Raw genomic sequence first — 21546 nt, forward strand, 5'->3', positions numbered from 1 at the left:
ATAACATCCAAATAAAAACTTTATTTTAAGCCACACTTGCGTATTTTTAATAGAGGTAATTTTCTGTGATCGAAAGTTATTTTCTATAATTTAATTTCGAACCAGGGATCTTTGCGTGAAGTAACTCGTGGACATCCCTACGTAACATTTTGGCGACCGTGACAGGACTTAGATATATACGGGTGTGCTTAAAAGTTAGTTGTTTCTGCGTATTTAGTGTACACTTTTTTCCGGCGAATAAATTCGTTTGTCGTGAGGCTCGGCCGAAGTTGTTACCCTTGTAAGCGAGAAATATGGCATTAGAATTAGAAACAAAACGCCGAACAGTGCTTCGTACTGCTTTTACGACAGCTGCTAATGTTTTGAACAATTTGTTATCTGAAACGGTGGACACTCGACCCTGGCAACAAATTAGTGTACAGTGGGAACTGTTACAAGTTAAGTACAATGAGCTTTGCGTCGTGGAAAGTGCGGTGTTTGAAGCTATGATCGAAAAGGCTTCCGAGGCAGAATTAATCAGTGAGATGGAGGCAAAGGATAGATACAGCACACGCTACTATGAACTGAAGTACAAATGCGAAGACAGACCCAGTTTAGTAAGTTCAGAGTCATCAATAAAAGGTAAGCGCAGTTTTAAATTACCTCCAATCGAATTCAAGAAATATTCTGGGGACTTGATAGATTGGCTTCCATTTTGGTCGCAGTTCAAAGTAGTGCATGATGATCCATCGATTGATTTAAACGACAAAATAGCTTATTTGAGACAAGCCACTGTAGACGGTAGTAAGGCCAGACGTTTAGTAGAGAGTTTTCCTGCAGTAGCCGATAATTACTCAAAAATTATAAAGAGTTTGAAGTCTAGGTTTGGCAGAGAGGATCTCCAGATTGAAGTATATATTAGGGAGCTCTTAAAGTTAATTTTGAGTCGAGTTTCTAGTAGTTCTTGTAATGTTTCTGCACTATATGATATGATAGAGAGTCAACTTCGTTCACTTGAGACCTTAGGCATAACTGCTGACAAATATGCGGCAATATTGTATCCCCTTATTGAGTCATGTTTACCGGAGGATATGATCAGACTATGGCATAGATCTTCACAGTTTTTAAGGCCTTCTGGTTCCGTATCCATGCACAATGTCGAAGAATCTGCAGAAGTTTCAACTTTGGAGACAAGATTAAGTGGGCTAATGAGTTTTCTACAAAATGAAGTTCAAAATGAACAAAAAATTAATTTAGCAACGGAAGGTTTTGGTTTATCGACTGAAAATAAATGTAAATCCAATAACCTGGTTGAAAAGAAGAATATAAAATCACCAAAGCAAGGAACTGATCAGCCATCAGCGACCGCTGCTGGGTTGGTAAATTATGAGGTTGACAGGTGTATTTTTTGCGAAGGACAGCATGACAGTATCAATTGTTTTAAAGCACAAAAATTGTCTATGAAACAGAAACGACGAACATTGTCAGAGAAGAAAGCCTGTTTTCGATGTTTGAAGGTTCGACATTCTTCGAAGAAGTGTAGAGCACGTTTGAATTGTATTTTGTGTTGTAAATCCCATGTTGTTTTGATGTGTCCTGATTTACCTGTTAACAAAATTCATACATCGACCTCAAGTATCAGCCGCTCGGAAGAAAATATTATTGAGGATCAGACGCTTGCGAATTTGAATAATACACAGGTTTTTTTACAAACTCTGCGAGTAAACATAAGAAGTGCACATGGTACTAAACAAGTAAGGGCACTTATTGACACTGGATCGCAGAGAACATATATTTTACAGCGTACCGCACAAGAAATGGGTTTTTCTGCTAAAGGAACGGAAAATATCGTACATACGTTATTTGGTGGTAAAAGTACTTCTGAACAACGACATAAATTATATAAGGTAACTGCGAGTGAAGGAGCTTACTCTTGTTCATTTGATGCCTTAGATCAACCAAAAATTTGTGCAGATGTCTCTCCTGTTTATCACGGCCCTTGGGTTGAGGAACTTAGTGACATGAATATTTCGCTCAGCGATGTCGGACATATAGCACCAATTGAGATTTTGTTAGGAGCTGATGTTGTAGGCAAATTGTATACAGGGAGGAAATATCAGTTACAGTGTGGTCTTGTAGCAGTTGAAACTTTGTTAGGTTGGACTCTTATGGGCAAGGTGCCGGCAGTTGCTTCTAATTTCAGCACATCTATGATGTCGATTGCGTTGTTTGTTGATAGTTCTTCTGTGGCGAAACTCTGGGAGCTTGATATTATTGGGATAACCAATCCTGTAGAAAAATTGACACGAGAGGTGGCGGCCAAGGAGACTAAGAATTTTTTCTATGAGACTATCCGATGTGACAACGAAGGTAGGTATGAGGTTATGTTACCTTGGTTGAACAAGCATCCTTTAATTTCAGATAATTTAGTTGTCGCTAGAAGAAGGTTAGATACTACTTTAAATAAGTTGAAAAAGTCCAATTTGTTTGAATCGTATAATTTAATATTCAATGAGTGGTTGAACGAGGGTGTGATCGAAATAGTAAATAATCCGGAAGAGAATAATTGTGTGCACTATTTGCCTCACAGGCCCGTTATTAAAAATACTAGCGAAACCACGAAAATTAGGCCAGTCTTTGATGCATCATCTCATGAACAGGGTCGTCCTTCTTTGAACCAGTGTTTAGAGGTAGGGCCTAATCTTATTGAACTTATTCCTTCTGTGTTATTACGGTTTAGACAACAAAAAATAGGTGTTGTGTCGGATATTCGAAAGGCTTTTCTTCAAATTTCTGTACATTCGAAGGACAGAGATTTTTTGAGGTTCCTATGGGTAAACAATGAAGGAAATGAATTTGTATTTCGACATAGGAGAGTTGTTTTTGGAGTCAACTGTAGTCCATTTCTTCTGGGTGCTACTATAGAATTTCATTTGATAAAGGCGCTGGAAAAGTGTTGTAATGATATGCCGTACTCTAAAAATACAATTGAAAGGCTTATGATTGGGTTCTATGTAGATAATTGTGTGACTAGTGTTACTGATGAGAATGAGTTGAGAAAGTTCGTATCAGAAGCAACTGCCATCATGGAGGAAGATAAGATGGATTTGAGAGGGTGGGAGTCTTCTGGTAGTACAAAAACAGTTGTCCCTGTTCTTGGTCTTCTCTGGGACTCCTCAAGAGACACACTAAAAATCAATGGTGAAATTTTTCAGGGAGTGGTCGGAAAAGAACCCATAACTAAGAGACTGATGCTTTCTGTAGCTCAGAGTATATTTGACCCTATTGGTTTTACCTGTCCAGTATCTCTGTTCCCTAAACTGTTGCTGCAGAAACTTTGGGAAAAGCGCCTGGGATGGGATGCACCAGTCGAGAATGACATGGCTGAGAAATTTTGTCAATGGGTTACTCATCTTCCTGAACTGTCGAGTATTGAGATTCCACGTTGGATCCAGGCTGGGCCCATTGAAGCTGACCATTGGAGTTTGCACACCTTTTCAGATGCAAGTAAGAAAGCTTATGCAGCCGTAGTGTTTTTGAGAGTTCTTCGGAATGATGGTGTTTCGATTTTTCTTGTAGCAGCTAAGAGTCGTGTGGCTCCTTTGAAGAAGATTTCTATACCTAGATTGGAACTGTTGGCAGCCACTATTGGTACTAGACTTTATCAGTCGGTCAAAAGACAATTTTCTCAGCATGTTGAGTCTTATTTTTGGAGTGATTCCACTACGGTTCTTTTTTGGATTCAACGTAAGGATGACTGGTCTGTTTTTGTTTTTAATAGAGTTCAGGAGATTAGAAATTTAGCCAATGCTGAGTGTTGGAAATATGTGCCTGGTTCTCTCAAACCTGCCGATCTTCCATCAAGAGGCTGTGGTGTTCGGCAATTGTTTGAATCTCGATGGTGGGAAGGCCCGGAATGGTTGTACAGAAACGAATATTATTGGCCCCAACAACAAGTAGAGGTTGATGAAGAAGAAGTCGGCACTGAGAAAAAGAAAAAAGCCATTTCGTCACTATTGAATATGACGTCCGACGATTGGCACCTGCATTACTTTTCTCAGTACACAAAACTGTTAAGAATGATGGCTTGGACGCTACGATTTTGTTACAATACGAGAAATTCAAATAGAAAACTTACCGGCGAATTGGTCGCGGAGGAAATCGACAAAGCCGAAATGTTTGTGTTGAAGTTAGTGCAGAAAGAAGCGTTCGGTTCAGATACGAAACGAATTTCCTCGCTAAACACGTTTGTTGATGAATTTGGACTTATACGTTTAAAAACTCGCGTTACCGAGAGAATTGACACGGAAGATTTTCGTCTGCCTATCTTACTTCCGGGTGAACATTTTGTAGTGCGCAAGTTGATTTTGAGCTTACACAAAAACTCTTGTCACGTTGGTACACAGGGACTGCTTAGTTTGCTCCGCGAAAAATATTGGACTTTAGGGGGTAGACGGATTGTGCGGTCCATTTTAAAAGAATGTGGTGTGTGCAAGAGACAAGATGGGAAATCGTTCGAAGTACAAACGCCTTCATTGCCGGCCGATAGAGCTCGAGATGCTGCAGTGTTTGAGATTTCCGGGGTGGACTTAGCTGGGCCACTTTACTTGAAATCGAGCGATAAGGCATGGATTTGTTTGTTCACTTGTGCCGTTTATCGCGCAGTTCATCTGGAACTCGTTACCTCCTTGTCAACAAATGCATTTATTCAAGCTTTCCGTCGCTTTGTTGCAAGGCGTGGACGCCCGAGAACGGTTTATAGTGACAATGGAACGAATTTTACGGGACTTGAGAACGCGCTTAAGCAATTGGACTGGAACATGATCGCGGAATATAGTTCCACACAACGTATTAAGTGGCGTTTCAACCTCCCTACAGCTGCATGGTGGGGTGGATTTTGGGAGCGATTAATAGGTATTGTGAAAGGACTTTTGCAAAAAGTTTTGGGTCGAGCGTCTCTCAATTATGAAGACTTTTTGACATTGTTGTGTGATTGTGAGAGTATAGTCAACTCGCGGCCGTTGACGTATATTTCGGATGATCCTACTGAGTTAGTCACGTTGACGCATGTATGTTTTTACGTGAGCAAGTCAGTTACGAATTGCCGGATTGTGATTTGCTAGAGCAGAATTCTCTCACACGCAAAATACGCCGTTTGCAAGAGTTGAGAAATCATTTGCGAAAAAGATTTCGTGCTGAATATCTGGCTCAACTCAAAGCGGGAACGAAGAAGACGAAAGTTTCTAAAGTGTCTATCGGGGATGTAGTTTTAGTAGGCAACGAAAACATCAAGCGTCTTCAGTGGCCTTTAGGAAAAGTTATTGAACTTTTACCCGGTAGAGATAATCAGGTGCGATTAGTTCGTCTTGCGACGGCACAAGGCCAACTTCTGAGACCGTTGCAAAGGCTTTACCCAGTGGAAGTCGTGGAGGCAGTTACTGCTGGCGAGAATATCCAGGGTATTACCCTACGGGATGCGGCTCCAGAGACAGTGCCTCACGAGAACGGTTGTCAGCTCCAGGCTGAGGACGAATCAAGTGAAATAAGTGCGGGAGTGACAAAAAGCAGAGCACCCGATTTAAATGAAAGATGTACGCGAAGTGGCCGGGTAGTTAAAACTCCTGTAAGATTCAAGTGACATTTTCTTGACTTGATTTTTTCATGACTCTGTTTGTTTTTGATATATTTTACTTTTCACTTTATTTGATATTTTATTGTAATTTTTCGTGACTCTCTGTATTTTTTGAGAAATTTTGTCAAATTCCCCAAGGTGGGAGAATGTCGAGTCATTATAAAATATGGCAGTGTCCTTGTTTAAAAGATATTTCTGCTTTATACATACGCCGGGCCATATGGTTTGTTTTTCGTTGTTTTAAGGTGAAGGGATGATGGGCGTACTAGCCAGCCCACTTGAGATTAAAACCTATGATAAGAATGTATTGCAGTTTTAAGGAATGTGTAGATATTGGATATTATGTTTTTAAGTCAGTCGAGTTTGTAACATTCTTCGGATAACATCCAAATAAAAACTTTATTTTAAGCCACACTTGCGTATTTTTAATAGAGGTAATTTTCTGTGATCGAAAGTTATTTTCTATAATTTAATTTCGAACCAGGGATCTTTGCGTGAAGTAACTCGTGGACATCCCTACGTAACAGCAATTGTGTTTTCTGGTCACGGTTCTTGGGATCAACAGGATTTGCAACAGAGTGATAAACGGTAATCAGACTCTGACTAAAGCTTGAGCTACATGTAGCATGATATCACTGATGAACTGTACTCCAGTATCGCTGATAATTTTCCTGGGAATTCCAAATCGTAACTGAACCTCATCAATAAGGCATCTGGCACAAGATTCAGAAGTCACATCCTTAAAGGGAAACATCTCCGTCGATCTAGTGGAGGTGTCTTCAACAATAAAAATCCAACTTTCACCAATTGGCGTCTCTGGTAGTCGACCAAAAAGGTCAATAGCAATAGTTTCAAAGCGCTGACTTTAAAACTGAGGTTTGAAGTAATCCCGCGGGTAGATTAGTTGCTTTGTACCTGGAAAATCGATAAATTTTGACACATAATCTGTTGACACACATAATTTTCTGTAAGGTGCGCTCTAAATAGACGCTCTTAGGATTTAAAAATTAGTATTTTGTATAACACCAGCAGAAAAATGCTCATTTTGGCGCTTTTAAACAGGGTGGCCTGCCTGTTCTCGCCGGCCCTGGTGAGGGATATCAGAGCTGTATAAAATTTAAGGAATCGAATGGTTTATTGTGTAACAGAAAGATTCCAATGAACATGAAAGGACATCTATAGGACCAACTGTACGGAACTAAATGTTAGGTAGGCAGTTAAAAACAAAGAGGAACAATGAACCTATTAAACATGAACAAGTATTAACAATCCATGAACAAGTAATAAAAAGAATAAAATTAAGAATGGATGTATTAGGCAAATATATGGGTGGTTCCAATTGATACAAATACGAGAGAGTATAGGGTATAAGTCAGGATGGTCAAGGCATGTTAAACATCGTGATGCTACTTACCCAATATAAAGAATTACGGATTTTATGTTTCTAGAAGGAGCAGGGAAGAAAGACCAAATAACACCTGTATGAATTGCTTAAACAAGCACCTCGGTAAAAGGTATTGATATTTATATGATCCAAAATAGCGACTTATGAAAGTAAGATTCCATGAAAGTACGATTATTAATTAGAAGTAGATTAGTTGAAGGTTACGTTAAGAGAACCCAATATTCAGCTCTAGAAAAAGAAGAATGTACCTTCCGTATGTCATTCATCATAATCCAGCCTTCTGCATCCAAAGTTGAACATAAGCTTCTCCTAATTTCTTCAAGTTCTGTCGGTCTTGGGCTTTCTGCAACCAATTCCCAGCAACCCTTTTGACGTCGCCCGTCCATCCGTCCGACTGTAGGTTGTCTACATATACTTCTTCTGTCTGGTCGTGGTCTCCACACTGTAATTTTTTGGATCCACCTCCCGTCCTTCATTCTGGCTACATGTCCCGCCCATTTCCATTTCAGCCATGCTATTCGCTCTATGACATCTGTGACGCCTATCCTTCTTCTTATTTCCTCGTTCCTAACCCTGTCTCTGAGAGTCAGTCAAGTAGTGACCGTTCCATTTTTCTTTGGACCATTCTAAGTTTGGTTGCTATGGCCTGGGTTAACGATAGTGTTTCGGCGCCGTAAGTCATGACTGAAAGCACACATTGGTCGAATGTCTTCTTTTTCAGATAATTTGGTATGCTGTTCTTGACGATGTCTGATAGAGTTACATATGCGCATAGATATAATAACAAGTAGATTGGGCAAGTATCTATTTCTCTCTACCGGCGCTTAGCTTTCTCTCTCTAGCATATGATGGACGTCGCCTCTGTGTCTGTGTCGTTCCATTACTCCCACCTCTTGATAGATACTCTCACACTCGTACGACAGACAAAGATAGCTAGACCACCGTACTTGATATTGACGTTACACCCCGATGCATTGAGTGGCTTATCCCAATTTGGATTTCATGTCCCAAGTGTTTATATTTATGGACATATTTATGGACCAATGATATTTCGTTGAAGTTGACTTTTGAATTTTGGACTTTTAATATTTTTACTTAAGCCATTACCTTGTAAATGTTATTATGTAATACTTATAAAGTCCAGACTGTGTATTAAAAAATTTTGGCACTTCTTCATCAAGTGAAGAAGTGCCTTAATTCTGTCTTACTCCTTAACATTGAAAAGAATCTATATCTTCTCACCAGCTATAATAAACTTCCACAATTATTTTCCCTGGCAACAAGAAATTTGAAGACACAAGTGCATGAAGGGTCTATGTGACAAATTTTTCAAAACATGTTTTTATGTTAAAAGTAAGTTGTTCGAACCTAAAAATCTTTCAAACAAGCCAAACACGTTTTAAAATTAATATTTTCTAAGTTACTAGAGTATAAAGGATTTATGTACACAGTAAATTTTAAAATGTAAGTTCATAAAGGATCTATGTACACTTAGATACAATATACAATAATATACAATAAATTTTTGAAGTTATACTTCTTTACGCGCGATATAAGGGTGAATTTTAATAGGATTAAAACCTTTGATCCCGGCGCAGTCGCATTACAACTTTGTTCTGATTGGATGTTCAAATGACATGACAAAAATTATCCAATATGGCAGCTGTGGGACTGTGGTTTGGTTATGTATGGTTGTTGCGTTTTAAAATTTGTAGGAAGAGAAACAACAAACAAAAAGTTAGTTAATGGTTATACTGCCTTTTTAAATAGTTTTCATATTATATTTTTGAACTTATTAACATAGAAGAGATGATTGTTGCATGCCAATGTGAAAGCCCATCAAACTGTGACTAGTATGAGTGCCAGTGGCGTGCTGGCCATATAAATGAATCGGTGCAATCACCGAGAGGCCGCGGCCTCTTGAGGCCGGTCAAATAGGTTTTAGCACAAAAAATTTAAGATGTAACAAAAAAAATATTTTTTAATTTCGAAAACAATTATTTACATAAATTATTGCTATATAAATTATATTGTACATAAATTATTGCTACAGATAATATTTATTTTCATACATACAAGTAGTATATTTATGATTTTACAATTTTCTTCAAACATCTAAATCTAAAATATGTACTCTGCAGAATAAAAAATGGAAAAACGTCTTGCAAATTTTTGACCGAATTATTGGAAGTATCGAAAAACGATTTGTCTTGGTCATGACGATTTGATCAAGACAAATCATTTTATGATAATATAAGCACTCTACATCTTAGAAATTTTGATAAAATGAAAAATGGTATATGTACCTTTAACGTCATTTAAATCATTTACTGAAAAATTAAAAAAACATTATCATATCATATTATCTGCGACTGCAATTAGAGAAGAACTTCTGGATTTTCTGATAAATTGATTGTATTAAAAAATAGGATTTTGCAAAATACTGAAATTATTTAGTGATGAATATGTTCAGTCTACAGAAAATATGAAGGATGATATTATTAATCTAAGTGATAATGAGCATGAAGTAACACATGAAAGTGTTGTTAATATCGTGAAAATTCACCTCCGTGTGGTACTAAAAATTGTAAAGATTGTATAGCTTGCTGTTACGCTGTTTTGCATAAGTAAAACGTATATTAGTGTGCTTATCCAAATTTAAATATAGTACAAATATTGTACATATATAAGCATTTATTCACTCTTTTAGTGACACAAGTATCTTGCTAAAAAAGCTTGTAAACGTTGAAATACATAAAAAATTTATGCTAATAGTTATAGAAAAAAAGTATTAGCTTTGTATGAGCTTAAAAATGATGAAATAACGTACGGATTTGCTCAAAGATCTATTTTAATGCGGAAATTATTGATCGAGAGCTATGTAACTATTTTATAAAATAATTGCAAAATAATGTTTAGATTATTGCGTTTAAGTGTTATTTTAAATATTGTTAAATTAAAGTATTTGCACTATACTTGAATTTGTACTATCTTGTATTATTGATTTACTAAAATTCAACTAAAAAATTCTCAAAACAGAAGGTAAAATGAGGATGGGAGGCCGCTTTTCTATAAAATCACCGGGCCGCTTGAAACGTTCCAGCACGCCACTGATGAGTGCCGCAAAATTACTGATAAAAAACCTATTAGCTCGAAGGCGTAGAGAACTGTGGATAACAACAATCAACCGGGACGATCTACGATCTGGCTTATTCAAAGCTAAAGAATCTTACACTGGTAAGTGTTTTAAAAATAGTTGATCAAATTTTGTTATGATATTGCACGATGCAAGTGATTGCGAAATTTATTAGTCGTTATACGGGCTCTGATTGGCTGTTGAAATGATCTGTCAATAAAAAATAATTGTTCAATGTGAAGGTAAACAAATGTATTAGTTTTATTGTTGTGAGGACAGAAACAAAGAAGTTTATAATTGTAGCGATTTTTAAATAGTTTTTAAAGCAACAGGTACGTAATAATTGTAAATGTATCATAGGTACCTACCTATTTGAACCTACCAAAATACATAGTACCTATGTAATACTTTTATTTACATAATTTGATTACCATCAAAATTTCTATCAATATTCACCTAATATATTGTTTTCTTACTCTATGTTTTGTTGTATTTTTTCAATTCTAAATCATTTCAATTCAAAATCAAAATTATTTGATTTACATAATTCAAAAATGTCAAAAGTTTAATCCGTTTAGTTAGTCGATCTTCGCACATAATGACACACTGTCTCCGTGGCGAAGCGTTTAATGCGAGTGAACCCCAATACAACGCCAATACCAGCCGCGCTGGTAAGTTGGTTCGAATCCCAAAGAAACTTTTATTTTTTTATTTTTTTTATACATTTTATGATTGTAAGTATATTTATTATATAATTTTATTTTCAGAAAATACGTATTTAGTTAAAAAAATTTCCGACAATTAATGTTCAGAAATCATTTGTGGCATTTTTAATGTGTTTGTGTGTTTTATTCTTTTATTATTTTAATTTTTGGCACTGTTTTAATAAAAATGTTTGAGAAGTAGTAAGTATAAATTAGTTTAATATTTAAATAAAATATAAATAAAAAGTATATTAATTTCGTTTATAATCATGTAATAGAAGTATAACTTCTTACGTGCGTACAAAGTACACACACATTCTTTTTTTTTAAGTTTTTTTTAGTGTTAATAAATATATTAGTTTTAGGACTACCATTTTTCTCAATGACTTGCAAATGTCACATAGACCCTTCATGCACTTGTGTCTTCATTTATAAAAACCTTTCATACCTTTACATGGCGATTTTAAGTTTACATTTTCTCTTTTATGCTACCATATTTTCTTGAAAGTGTTCAAGTTCTGCTCCATACGTAAACACTGACCCGATTAGTATTTTTAGACGGCCAGTTCCATTGTTCTGGAGAATTTTGAGGCAATTTGTCTTCTCAGAACACTTATTGCCAAGAAATATTCTTCTTTTAATTTAGTCGGTCGCGTTGTCACTAATAACGGTCTAAAATATTATTAATTTAGAACTTTAGTTTATTTTCTTTGTGCTATTAGGTTCCGATTGCAGTTAAATAATCTTTGTAAATACTCCAGGTTGTCTGAAAGCCAAGTGTATCTGTAACTTCAAATTATAAAGGAAACAAACAAGATCCATTGATTTCCACATGTTTTATATTTTTTACATAAATAAAAAACAAAATATATAAAAACGTTATATAATACTTGCAAAAACTTTCATTTTTGTTTTTGAATTAAGAGGTAAACATCTACAAAAATATATTCCTCAATGTTTTTAATTTTTTACAATATTACCGATATTCGATTTATCACAATATGTTCAGCCAATTCCAGAACATATGGAAATTATACTAAAAAATCGTTTTATAAAAAAGTACCCATTTCATTCTCATGGGGATTTTTCGATACGATATAATGAGTTTAATGAGAGTAAAGTAGAAGCTTACAATTTTGCCTTAAAAGCTCGTTTTACAAAATTTTCTTCTGTTGCCCTATCGGTACAAATAAATGCTATTATAGTCTTGTCAATGTTAAAAAAAAACATTATAAAAAGTTATTAAATGTTACGTTTATTTTATTTCAACACAAACTTAACATTATTGTAATTCATTGCGACTGAATATAAACACTTTTGGTTTTTACATATAATAAAAAATTGAATTTTTTTGAGCTAATAAGTAATTGGGAAAGTTTGCGTTCGAGTAATATGCGGTAATTGAGGTAAAATATCTTGGTATTCATTTGGACAGAAGTCTCACATGGAGGAAACATATCTGGACCAAGAGAAAGCAACTAGGTCTCCAATTCAGAAATGTGTATTGGTTAATGGGCCGTTCATCAAGACTATCTCTGGATAATAAATTGCTGCTCTATAAGGCAATACTTATGCCAATCTGGACATATGGGTTGGAACTATGGGGAACAGCCAGTCACTCCAACATCGAAATCATCCAACGCTTCCAATCAAAAACCCTCAGAACCATCACTAATGCACCTTGGTACATCAACAACAGAATTATTCATCGAGACCTTAAAACTGATACGGTACAAGAAGTCATCACAAAACGTAGCGCTGCTTACATTGCCAAGTTGGAGGATCATGAAAACCAGTTTGCACTTAACCTCCTAGACAATTCCCAAGAACAGCGTAGGTTAAAGAGGTTCAAACCATTGGACTTACCATTTAGAGTAAACTTTTAAACTAATGAGTTAGTAGTTATGAAATGTAATTATTTTGTACAGAACTTTATAAAAATTGTACTTTGATTTTGCCAGTGGGTAAAATCTTTCTTGTCCCTAGTCAATGTAATTACTTTTGTTTATTGTTGACACTCAACAGATTGCAAAATAAATTTAAATAAATAATAAAAAAAAAGTAATATGCGTTTTTGACAACAATGCAAAATACAGATTAGGTGTGTTTATGTTTTGTATTGACTTGTCTAAGCTTAATTGATTTTTTAATGGTGTAATAGTTTTAATAATAATAGAATCTACCCTGAACTACCAATGCTATTGCTATAGCTACTGCTATTAAGTCCCACAATGTTCAGATGATTCAGAGACTTCATATTTCATAAACTTCTACCGTTACTCATAAAGGTCACAGATTTGCGAGGTACAAGATAGTTTACATAAATATATAATATTTAAACAAATATTAACATATAAATAAGAGTTATTAGCCAAAAAGTATATTCCAGTTGATCGAACAGAATGCGAATTTCAAATTCTTTCAGAAGTGTATATTTCAAACTCTTCCATTTAGCTTCTCAATATTTTTGTGAACCTGTAGGTACCAGGTATCGTAAGAATATGTGAATATTTAATATTCATCAAACCAAGATGATTGTATTGAAAAGAAGTGAATATAAAGAATTATAATGAGCTTCTAGAGTCTAGAGTGTCTAGATGAGATAAAAACATTGTATTGATAACAGTGGTATAAGGGTATAATGGACTAAGGGTTGGCGGTCACAAGTCATGAAGTATTCAGAAAAGCAAAAAAGTAAAGAATAGGTATAATAAAAATACAAATAGTTTGTCTATGCCAGAACTAATTGAGCTAGTCGGATGCTAGTTCAGGTTTATCCAGTATTTCTTAATATAATATGATATCACTACGCGTAATTAAAGAAAGTTGGTAAAACACAGTTTCATGTCATACACCTCCATCTGCATCACCTACTACATCTTCCGATTATTACCGAAGAACTCACAACTCTTGTTATCTTTAAATCTGGGCCTGTTGTATTCAACACATGTTAAACTATTTTGTACTTATATTGTTGATCAATATTTAGGAATAGTAAAATAATATACCTATCACATAAAATTTGACGCAACTGATGTCTTATTACGAAGAAACTACATGTTAAAGAAACTGGTGCGAAATCCAAAATTTTCAAAGTATACCAATTCTGTATACTGAAAGACGCCTGATTTAGAAAAAGTTGCACAGAACTCGATAAATATGAAAAATCAGTCTATTTCAAACAATCAGTCCATTTCTTAGAAAATATACTTTTTCATTAATAACCATCTTTCTATATAATTTCGAGCAAAATAGTCAATAAACAAATAAAAATTGATAACAAAAATTAGGAATATAAGTATCTAAGTAATAAATATTTAAATATTTACGAACTACATTGTGGGGTTTAATAAAATACCATTTATCCAACAGAGGAAAATTTCCAAATCTGTTAATATTTGTACAAACGGCGATTTTAAAAGTCTTATCATTAATATGTACAATTTATATAAACAAAGACAACGATTGTCCTACTTAAATTTAGCCTATATAATCTATATGTACATTATACGTCTCATACTGCTCACCGAGAAGCGAAAAATTCGCATAGAATCTTATAAATTTTTCTCTTTAGTAGTTAAGTACAAAAATTTTAATTGAACGTTGTATTATGTTATTCTCCTAATCAATGATAATCTTTGCATGGTTTATTTCTGTTCACAATCAGTATTTTATTCCTTTACTACCTTGGCCAGCTGCTACTATATTCCATTCATTAACTTTCTACTTTTTTCCATAAAATCCAAATATTTATAGAATTAATACTTTTTTATCTGCACTATTGTAATCTCACTGGTGATGCATTCTCAGTACTATTCAATATTTCCTTATTAGTACCAATTTATTTGGAGGCAAAAACGAGTAGTATCATTCAAACCCAGTACTAGATTGCATGCGAGTTTTTCTACCTCGAAAGATACTCTATGCATACGACAATAATTTAATCATTCATCTTTCTCTAACAGAAAGTTCTCAATATCCTAAAACTACTATAAAAATAAATATCAAACTAGCGAAGACTTAGTTTCTAGATGTCGTCGTTTTTCCCATGTATTAATCCAATTAAGAGGATAACACAAAATAGCGGAGAACAAAATGAGTCCTCCTGAGAAATAGAAACAAGCGTCAATGCTTCCAGTGGCTTTCATGAAGGTACCCGCTAAAGGAGCACCCATAATTGCTGCAATTCCTTGGAACATCAGCAGAAGTCCAAAGGCGTTGGTGAGTTTTTCGAGACCAAGAAGGTCCACTACTACTACCGATCGAATAGCTGCGAAACTTGCTGAAAAAAAAACAAATATTTTTAGAATTTAGAATTATTGTAATAAGTTTGATATAGTGTATGTATACAGTATAATAAAGCACCAGTTCCGGATATGATAACAGCAGAAATGTTCAAAGCTATAGAAGAAATCGGCGTAAAATTACTTCATCTACTCTGTAACCAAATATGGCATTCCAAACAATGGCTTGAAGACTGGACAATAACGACAATACATAAAAAACGAAGCTTCCATAAATACGACAATTATAGAACTATTTCTCTTATATCACATGTCACTAAGATAATGCTACACATAGTCAATGAGACACTGAAAACATTCCTTCAAAGAGAAATTCCCCAAGAGCAAACTAGATTTACCAAAGGTAGAGGCACTAGAGAACACCTGTTGAATCTAAGATAGATAATCGAAAAATCTAGGGAATTCAATATTCCACTGTACATTTATGCTTTATAAATTACAGTAAAACGTTCGATAGGGTCAAGTGGAGACACATGATTAATATTAAAAGAAGTATAGTCGGTTCGCTAAACTCAGACACAACTGGCTATAGTTGATTTTTTAACCAAGAGGAGTAAACTAAAAAGACAGATTTACACCCAAGAAAGTTACTAGAAAAGTCACCAAATTCATCTTCTTTTTTCGTTGATCATATCAGCTTTCAATGATAATCCTTACATATTATTCGCAAAATTAAATTCCAACAGAGGGTGCTCAAAATTTCAAAGATGGACGACAACGCTAGGAAAACAATTCATTTTGTCATTTGAATTCACAGTTCTAAAACGTTAAATTAAAATCATTTACAGGAGCGTTTTTCCAAAGTAACCACTAAGTTTTGCAACTAAGACATCTTATAAGTTAAAGACGACTCAAAATTATGTTTAATCTGTATGCATTCATTAAAATTTGATGCTAACTACTGATTTGTTTTTACCTTTTTTTCATAAAAAAAATCTGGCCCCCGATAATCGCACAGCCTTCTAAAAATTATTAATCTATCTTAGGATTTCTAATTTTGTTTTTAATTTAATTAATAGGTGCATTACAGTTTATTTTACACCGACAGATAACAATTTTTAATTAAATAAAAACTGGAAACTTGGAAACTAAGTAGGTGAATTTATTTTATAATAATTGTGTTCTGGAAATTACAAAGTGGTCGGGATATTTTTCATAACAATGTACATTCTATGTACAGAATATATACTACATTTTATTCATTTATTTAATTTTGCAGTCGCTTAAACATTAAAAAATACTACGTTTAATACAAACGTTAAATTAACAAAATGTGTGATTTGGCATTGGTTAATTTAGGTCATTACGTAGAGTATAATAGGAATGAATACTGAGGAACACTGCAATAGTTTCTTTAAGTCGAAATTATTGTTAATTACAACATAAACTGACCGCAAATATGTACACAAGTTAATGGCAAAGTCAATGTTTTCCTTGAGTTGATGCTTTTCAATTTCGCCACCAGGCGTCGCCCACTTTGCGGTTCCTCGCCAATATTATACTAACACATCGCTAAAGAGTTCTAAAAACATCTGTTTTTATATAAAAGTAGACTAAAAATCAAAAAATTAAAGGAAGAATGCAGAAAACACAAAAAATCGCCGATATATTTAATTAACCTATAAAATGACAGAAGTGCCAAAATTTCATAAATGTCATTGGTGTCAAAATTTAATAACAGTGGAGTAAACTTGCGGTTGGACCAATTAGAAACAAGCATTACGGTGCGGTAAATTTGAATCACTCCTCTTGGTTAAAAAACAAACAATAGTGATTTTAGTAAGTAATTTTGCCAATTTGGTAAAATTGGCAAAAAAATAATTACTAAATAGTTAATATTTACTAAAGAGTTAGTAATTTTGCCAATTTTGGCAAAATTGACCAAAATAAAAATAATTCCTACTACAATCACTAGCCAGTTGTGTCCGAGTTTAGCGAACCGACTATACCTAGGCGTACCACAACACCTAATTTCGCTCATAACTGAACTACACGAACACACTACTGAATCAGTTAAAGTGCTTGACACACTTTTAAACGAGTTTAATTCAGAATGGGGTTATGTTTAGGAGATCACACAGCGCCCTTCTTGCAAATAGTCCAGCAGAGCTGATTGATCTTGACTGGTCGAAAACTAAAGTCAAATATTTGTTCTGCAATTAAACTTACCAAAGACAAAGCTTGCAAATAGTCCAGCAGAGCTGATTGATCTTGACTGGTCGAAAACTAAAGTCAAATATTTGTTCTGCAATTAAACTTACCAAAGACAAAGATCATAGACTACATAACAATTATTTACATTTAACCACGATTGACCAGTTTGAGGTTGTGAGCTCCTGCTTATATCTGGGATCATTGATCACAAACACAGGGTCATTACAGGAAGAGATTAAACGTAGATGTGATCTAGCAAAAGTTGCCACAGCAAAAATAACCACAATATGGAAAGACTGTCAAATTTCAAGATCGTTAAAGATGAGATTGATCAACTGCTGAATATTCCCGTTACTGACCTACGGATGTGAATCTTGGGCCCTGAGATAATGGGAAAGAAGATAGATGCCACTGAAATGTTCTGTTGTAGACGAATGCTACGAATTCCTTAGACCGATAAATAATTTAATTCAACTTTCCAGTAAAGTCCATCTCCAACAATTAAAATACTTTGGACATGTTATGAGAGCAAACACAGAAAGCATGGAAAGACTCATTATACAAGAAAAGGTGAAAGGCCGAAGATCAAGAGGAAGATCCCCAGCAAGATGGATCGATCAAATTACGGGAATATGCAAAAGACCTATGCCTGAGAAAAAAGAAATGACCAGAGACAGAGATCTTTGGAGACGGACGGCATCACGTCGACCACTACACTCCCTCCGGGGAGTCAGAATTGAAGAGAGATATCTACTGTATCTACAGTACTGTATAGTATCGTGAAGAAAGCTGCAAAGCTATCGTGAAATAGTCCAGAGAAATAAGATTTTTCTCGTGACACATCCCCCTCCAGGCCGAAACCAAATTTTTTGAGTAGCATGGACATCTATATTATTAACCTATATGTTTCCTGCAGCCGATTTTGATGATATACATAGTTATAAACAAATGAAGATCGAAAAACGGTAAATTATCGCTTTTTTCGTCTATTACCAAAAATTTAAGCACTTTAAACAAATTTGAGAGTAAGAAACTCATAAATCGTATAAAAAACTTCAATATGGCATTCGCTGAATATGTCCATCCTTATTGGTTGCTTAGAAAATTGCAAAATAAATCATAAATTTTGAGTTTTTATAAATATTCATAACTTAGGTAAAAATTAACTTAGAATCTTCTTATTACACGGAATGCCGATACTTCTTGTACTTAAATTACATTTTAAATTTCAAAGCAATTGGTCAAATAGTTTAAGTTATTTAATTTGTTTTTCCCAAATTCTTTTTTTTTTTGCAACACTATAAGTCAGAAGATTACGAGGTTACAATAATACTTCAGACAGTTTATGAAAGAAGAACATTTATACTATTACGTTAATTAAAAATAAATAACAAAAAATAATTTTAAACAGTGTAAAATTATTTTGCAAAAACATGTCGATTTTTTGCTTACTTATAAACAATTAGAATAACTTTTTAACCGTTACCCGTAGAAAAATTATTTTTTCACATTTAAAAAGACTGAATTTTTATACACATTTAGAAAGAAAAACAACTGTTCTAGGACATTTAGGGACAAAGTTAGCCCCCCATTTTTTTAATTCACATGTTTTTGCAAAATTATTTTGCAATATTTATAATTATTTTTTGTCATTTTTTTTTAAATTAAATAAATACTGTAAATTTTCTTCTTTCATAAACTATCCAAAATATTACTGTAACTTCATCATTTTCTGACTTACAGTGTTGCAAAAAAAATTAATTTTGAATAAACAAATTAAATAACTTTTAAACTATTTGACCAATTGCTTTGAAATTTAGGATATAATTTAAGCACCATAAGTCTCAGCATTCCGTGTAATAAGAAGGTTCTAAGTTAATTTTTACATAAGTTATGAATATTTATAAAAACTCAAAATTTATGATTTATTTGGCAATTTTCTAAGTAACCAATAAGGATAGACATATTCAGCGAACGCCATATTGAAGTTTTTTATACGGTTTATGAGTTTATTACTCTCAAATTTGTTTAAAATGCCCAATTTTTTAGTAATAGACGAAAAAAGCGAAAATTTACCGTTTTTTGATCTTCATTTGTTTATAACTATGTATATCATCAAAATCGGCTGCAGGAAACATATAGGTTATTATTATAGATGACCATATTACTCGAAAAATTTGGTTTCGGCCTGGAGGGGGTTGTGTCACCAACACGATATTTTTTTCCCTTATTTCTCTGAACTAAAAGGAGAAGATTTAAATAGCTGTTGTCACTAGTAAATCAAATCAAATATAAAACCTCCAAAATATGCAATAAATCTAGATTACCGAAGCTTATGTAACTATTATCAAGTATATACTAATGCAACGCTAATACTAAACGCATGTTCCAACCTTTGTGGTGCAGTTGTTACACTGAGAAAAAAATCAGCCATACTTTTGGGAAAAGTTAATGATAAATAATAAAATTAACCAATAAAACTTACTAATTAATTGTAAGTAGGGTCTAATCTAATTAATAATGATTATTAAGTAAAGCACAATCCTTATGGAAATTAGGTCCCAGTGGGTTTACTTCGTACTTTAAGAAAATACTCTTTTAAGCATACTGATAAAAAGTTCTCACGTGCACATCTCGATTCATATGGAGGATTTTCAAGATATAGAGGCACAAACTCGGAAAATTATAAGATTTACTGGGTATTCCAATTCCCTGAGTTACTGGTTATCTGGCAACATGTAGAAGTTTGGATCAACGAAAAGTAGGTCCTACTAGTAGTCTAGGATTTTTTCCTGGCTATCCAATGGCGACCTTTACTTTGACCGTGACCTTCAACGGACCTCATCTTCTAGAGTTTCGAGAGTTACCGGCATTAAATTGATATAAACAGATTACTCATGGGTTTTTGGGATCGCTAACCAGTACCGGCGCTAGGGTATAAAACGCCTGCCTGCAACACTAGCATGGGCGCCCTTCGGCTTTTTTGGTTTGGCGCCCGCCTGCAGTACATCCCTTGCAGGCCCGTTATCGCCGGCCCTCTAAACACGAATATGCCATCAGAATTGACCTCTGGAGCACGTGGTGGCCCGGGCCACTGCAAGTGACGTCATCTTCTAGAGTTTCGATGGTTCTCGGCATTTAATTGATGCAAATGAATTACTGGAGGGTTTTTTGAGGTCGCTAAACAAAAATATGCCCTAATATTAATATATTCAATATACTTACATATCGCAAGTCCAAATACGACGCAATAAGTGAATTGGTATTCTCTGGTCAAAGATAATCCACTGAATATTGTAGCCAGTCCGCCTACTGTTAACGCAATATTTGTAATTACCAGAGCGTTTGCCTTAGGGAGTGAGGTTAGCAGTCCATAAAACATTCTACCGACAGTATTGGCTATACCGATGGAAGAAACTAGCCATACTGCGTTTTCGATACCGGCATTTTTGGCTCTGTCGACCAAGAACATATAAGGCACGAAGAATCCCATCATTGTAAAGAAACCTCCTACGGCTAAAACTATAAATGTGGGTGACTGGAACAGGCTCAGATCTAACATCGTAGCTAGGACTCTTCGGAAAGCTTCTGGGCAAAGCATACACTTATGGGTTTTTTCTTCTTCGATATCGTTTTTAGTGGGTGCTCTAGTAACCGATAAATTGTATTCTACGGACGTTTGCGAAGTGTATTGAGGTAGATGTTTTAGGCTTTGATTAAAGAAAATGTCTTCTCTGTAGAGAGGACGAGTAACTTCGGATGGTTTGTCTACAGATCTCATTCGCTTCAACTTGTGGAGATGTGATACTTGCAGTTTTCCTTCAGTCTTACTTCTCTCTCTGGTCCAAGCCAAATGGGGTGTTTGCTTGGACGTAACGGTACCGTTTGGAACACAGATAGTGTGGTAGACATCTGACACTCTTGGATAGACGGAGTTGTTGTTTACACCTAATAGTCTTGGAATTGACGATTGATGATCGACTACAGATCCTGCGTCTGAGCCTCGTTTCATCATCCTCATGGCTAGTTCCAACTTTTGCTGAGCTACAACGGGTACTTTGAACTCTGGTTCCGGTTGGTTAAGAGGTTCAGTGGCAGAATCGATCTTCATAGCTTTCAGGGGCCTGTAAAAATATAAATATTTAGTAAGTGCAATTGCTACAATGTTAAATAATTAAAATAAATTAGATATCAGGTCTCTACTGGACAAATTACCCAATAAAAAGTAATGA

At 34.7% G+C, this 21546-nt stretch overlaps 2 protein-coding genes across 4 annotated transcripts in view; one reads left to right on the top strand and one right to left on the bottom strand.

Annotated features, from left to right (window-relative positions):
* Nucleotides 1-293: 293 nt before the first annotated feature.
* Nucleotides 294-9746, top strand: LOC126891830 (uncharacterized). The gene is made up of 2 exons (XM_050661139.1): nucleotides 294-3108; nucleotides 9727-9746. The coding sequence occupies exons 1-2, from the start codon at nucleotides 294-296 to the stop codon at nucleotides 9744-9746; spliced, it is 2835 nt and encodes a 944-aa protein (XP_050517096.1).
* Nucleotides 9747-11677: 1931 nt separating this feature from the next.
* The window catches only part of LOC126878774 (monocarboxylate transporter 3), a 166859-nt gene continuing 156990 nt past the window's right edge, over nucleotides 11678-21546 (bottom strand). For all 3 annotated transcript variants that reach the window (XM_050641670.1, XM_050641671.1, XM_050641669.1), the window contains exons 5-6: nucleotides 20540-21438; nucleotides 11678-15138 (exon numbers count right to left, since the gene is read on the bottom strand). In XM_050641670.1, the coding sequence (XP_050497627.1) occupies nucleotides 14861-15138; nucleotides 20540-21438 (1177 nt within the window). In that variant the 3' untranslated portion in view covers nucleotides 11678-14860. The remainder of the gene's footprint in view (nucleotides 15139-20539; nucleotides 21439-21546) is intronic.

This window comes from Diabrotica virgifera, chromosome 1 (genome assembly GCF_917563875.1).
Source record: "Diabrotica virgifera virgifera chromosome 1, PGI_DIABVI_V3a".
NCBI lineage: Eukaryota > Metazoa > Arthropoda > Insecta > Coleoptera > Chrysomelidae > Diabrotica > Diabrotica virgifera.

Excerpts from the sequence above, each read along its gene's own strand:
- LOC126891830 (XM_050661139.1), top strand. The coding sequence starts at position 294 with ATGGCATTAGAATTAGAAACAAAACGCCGAACAGTGCTTCGTACTGCT. Across the intron at positions 3,109-9,726 it reads GAGAGGGTGGGAGTCTTCTG|TGACACAAGTATCTTGCTAA; the intron begins GTAGTACAAAAA and ends TCACTCTTTTAG.